The 4,097-nt window shown below is 53.8% G+C and overlaps 1 protein-coding gene across 1 annotated transcript in view; it reads left to right on the forward strand.

Annotated features, from left to right (window-relative positions):
• Positions 1-3,495, forward strand: part of STX8 (syntaxin 8) — a gene marked incomplete at its 5' end in the record, with an annotated part of 86,362 nt that extends 82,867 nt beyond the window's left edge. The window contains one exon of the mRNA XM_009072317.1: positions 3,380-3,495. Within this exon, the coding sequence (XP_009070565.1) occupies positions 3,380-3,495 (116 nt within the window). The remainder of the gene's footprint in view (positions 1-3,379) is intronic.
• Positions 3,496-4,097: the final 602 nt, after the last annotated feature.

Consider the following 4,097-nt stretch of genomic DNA (forward strand, 5'->3'; position numbering starts at 1 on the left):
CATCGCCGTGGTCGCGCTCTGGCCGACGAATTAGCGCGGAGCCTGGGGCGCAAAACGCCTGCTCCACGCGGAGCATGAGGACTCCAGGGAGGGGACTGGTGTGTGCAAAGGCCTTCTGTGCTTGAAATAAACTCGACGGTGTCAGACTGGAGCTGTGTCCGCTCGACATCCACTCTCCCTCGGCATGCCGCTGAGGATTTGGAGGGTTTCAGCGGGAAAAGGGCTCTCTTCCCACCTTCCTTTGGCACTCAGGCAGCTGCAGCTGTTCCATGGAGGCACTTCTGCTGCATCTGTGTCTGAGGACACACAGGTGCTGCCTGCCCACCCGGCCCTCCTGCGCAGCTCAGTCCCGTTGGCTTTGCAGTGCTGAAACACAGGAGGGGGCTGAGCGCGGCGACATTCCTCTGCTTTCGGATACCTTCCTTCGGAATGGAAACGCTCCATGTTGGTCAAGGAATAGTTGGCTCGGGGAACGAGTGCCTCTGGGTTCTCACAGGATGTGCCTTGCAGCCCTGCGGGGAGGGAAGGGACAGGGGACAGAAGTGACAGGATGAGCCGGGTGTGCGAGAGCAGAGAGCCTCCCCCGTGCACCGCCGCAGGCCCTGCGGGCTGTGGGACGTGCACTGGCATTAACGTCCTCATCTCCGTGGCCAAGCTCTGCCTCTTTCTTTGGTAACTTCTCACTCACTGCTCAGACTGGGAGGAAGGATTATGTGGCTCAAAACTAACAAACAAGAAGTATTGAATATTTGCTTCTGGCCAGGAAAGTAATTATTTTATTACAGGTGCCAGTTTGATTTCAGAACTGATAGAGCAAGCAATAAATCCTGAATAAAAGCTGATCCATTTATATACAATTTATCTGCCTGCGGTTTATTGTTTCCTACCATCTCATGCTGTCAGTGAATGATTTATCCAATGCTTCCGTTTCCTAAGATCTCATTTGGAGAAGGAAATAAGCAATTCCTGTCAGACTTGATGTGTATTATGACAGATCTGTGAGAGTTGCCAGCCCTGGGCTGGTCCTCACCTGCTGTGGTGGAGTGTCTCCTTTCACAGCTCTCAACTGGCTCTTAGCGCTCATTTCCCTTTCCCTGCCTTCCACCAACACAGCTGGAGTGGTGGCACATCTAACGCTGCTCTGGGAGTAGAGAAACCAGAGTGTCCTGGTGCTGCGTCTCCTCTGAAGCTATTTTGCTCTTCTGGGCTCAGTTTCCCCATCTCATCTGGGGCTTGGGCACTGGCCCCTTCGTTAAGTGCTTGGTGACCTGAGAGCACCTACAATCATCTTGCAGCCTGCAGGTATCAGCTGGAGCTGAGGCTTTGATGCCATCGCTCCAGGATCTGAGGTGGGAGTGGTGGAGCTGGCTATGGCAAGAGAGGATGGAGTTTTGCAGGAAGCAGAGGCAGTGAGCTGTTGGGTACCCCATGGAATACCCAGAAAACACAGAATCATAGGATGAGTTGGGTTGGAAGGGATACTAAAGCTCATCTCATTCCACCTCTGCCATGGGCAGGGACACATCCCACCAGCCCAGGTTGGTCCAAGTCCCATCCAACCTGGCCTTGGTCACTTCCTGGGATGGAGCAGCCACAGCTTCTCTGGGCAATTCCTGTTATTGATGATGTCGTGTCCTACAGTTGTAGGAACTGTACCATGGAGCTGGAGAGCAGCATTTCCCTGTCTGTGTGCTCCAAGGAGGGGCACAGAGGAGGTGGAGAGAGGAGCTTGGTGGAGAAAAAAGCCAGTAGGTCCAGCTGTGCCTCATGGCCTGGGCAGCTGCTTCAAATGGGGCCCTGTGCCAGTGCTTGGCACCAAGTTCAGAGCTGGAGGAGAGAGCAGCTCCTCCGGAGTCTTCCACCATGTGCTTTGTGAGGGAAAGTTTTGGTAGCCTTTGTAAGTCCAATCCAGGTTATGCCTGCTTGTTTTCCCTTGGAGAGATGCTTCATCCTATGGCCTTCAGAGGAGGTGAGGGGGAGAAAAGGTAGTTTAATTTTCTTGTGGTTTTCAGGACACAGTAGGGGTTTGATTAGTTTATTACTTGATGTCAGACTAGAAATGGAGCTTCAAGCAAGTCTGCTCCGGCTGCAAACAAGTCATGGGCGGCTTTGGAAAGGCGTTCCAAACGTGTGTTCCTGCAGCCCTGCAGAGGGACCGACACTGGAAATGCTCCTGGAGCTGTTTCTCAGTGGCAGCCTGTGCCCAAGCCTGAGTGGGATGCCACTCACAGCTCCAGAGCAGCTCCATGGATCTTGGGTGGCAGCAGGAGGACAACACAAGATTTATTTAGAAGGGACCACGGGCTTCTAATTCAAGAGTCATTTACAGAGAGAATTAAGGTTTTGTTTGGATTCCCAGGATGCACGGGATGGACGTGTAACTCATCCTGACCGATGTTACATAGTGACTTTGTTCTGAGGGAGCCTTTACAAAGGTGGTTTCTGACCCACTGGGTCCTCAAACACATTTTTCCTGTTAGCGCCTGGGAAGGGTGGAAACACGAGGATTTGCTCGCTGAGATGTGGAACAAAGAGGTTCTCAGACTTGCCCTTTAGGTAACATTTAATGTATTGTGTGGGTGAGGAATTTTATTAAAAAGCAGCGGATTTGGCAGCGTTCTGCAGTGTGGAGGAAAGCTTTTCTGTCTCCCAGCCCCATTAAAGCAAAAGGGAAGGTTAAAATACGAGAGCCACTGGTTTTTGGCTCAGAACAGCAGGGCTGGAGAAGCCAACCTGTTTCCCTGGAATGTGCTCAGAGTGACATCCCAGGACCCACCTTCCCTTCCACCTCCACCATGTCTCTTGGCAGATGTGCTCAGGAGTTTAGCTTCTTCCAGTTGTTACTCATCAAAAGTGCAAGTACTGGGGGAAGGTCTGGAATGTGCTGCAGGCACGTGGATGTCCCCACGTCCTGGGTAAGCAGTCCCCAGCTCCTACATGAGGACAGAGGTGACCTTGGAAAGCTGCTGGGCATTTTCTTGTGCCCTGATTTCTGGCTTGAGCTCAGTGGTGAGCACAGCCACTGTCCTACGCTACCTGGTAGGACCATGCTGACAGTGACCACTTCAGGTCCAGCCCTCAGTGGGAACAGGCTCATCCCCCTTGTATCAGGGCCACTGTGTCTCCTCTGGACAGCTGGCCACCTGCCAGGAGCCAGAGCAAGCTGGGAAACCCATTTGCCCTTCCTGGAGCAGGGGGAGAGGCACTTGTGACCCATTTGTCTCTGCAATAAAGAGCTGAGATTTCTGCCCTCCGAGATGTTTTCAAATTCATAAATCACCAGCGGCGCCAAGGGTGTGGGTCAGGCGTGCTGACCCCTCGGCAGTTTGCAGGACCTTTTGCCTGTATTTTTCTCTCTGGAAGTATTTTGCTCCCCTAGTTCCACCCACCTCCAGCTTCCCAGCCTTGCTGGTGCCACCAGCCTTGCCTGGGCTCGCATGTGGCCGCTTCAGCGTGCCCTGCGCACGATGGGTGGTGAAGCTGATGGAGCCCTGAGCCCCGTACGGGATGGGCAGAGACAGAGCTGGCAAGCAGCCTGTGGATGGGGGCAGAAATGGGTCCAGAGTGAGTTGGCAGCTCCCCTGACCGCAGGCTCTGGCTGTCACCCACACCTGTCCACCCCCTCGGTGCAGTTGGCGCAGGTTTTGGGGTGCCCTGGCTCTGTCCCGCCGCAGCAGCTGTCTCCTCCAGCAGCAGAGGTGAGCCCACAGGCACTGGCAGGGACCCTCAGTCCCACCCACCGTGAGCTGTTCCCGAGGGCGCGTGGCTGTAGCTGGGAGCGCAGCTGGGGGACACAGGGCTGGGACTGGTGGTCAGAACTCGCTGTACACCACCTCAACCCCGCCAAGGGGACAATGGCAGAGACCTCGGGAGGTGGAGGGCACACCGTCCTTTGGACCTGCTGGCCTAAGGGGTGGGAGGAAGCAAAGATCTATGGAGATTTTTACGGTTTACAAGAGTTTATTCAACCGGTTTCTGACTTTACTTCTACCGAGTGGGTGCTGAACAGTTACAAGCTCCTTCAGGTCAATTACAGCCAATCTAACAAACAAACAAACAAAGTGGGTGGAATAAAAAAAAAAAAAAAGAAACAACTT

This window comes from Acanthisitta chloris, unplaced genomic scaffold, assembly GCF_000695815.1.
Source record: "Acanthisitta chloris isolate BGI_N310 unplaced genomic scaffold, ASM69581v1 scaffold11950, whole genome shotgun sequence".
NCBI classification, from domain to species: domain Eukaryota; kingdom Metazoa; phylum Chordata; class Aves; order Passeriformes; family Acanthisittidae; genus Acanthisitta; species Acanthisitta chloris.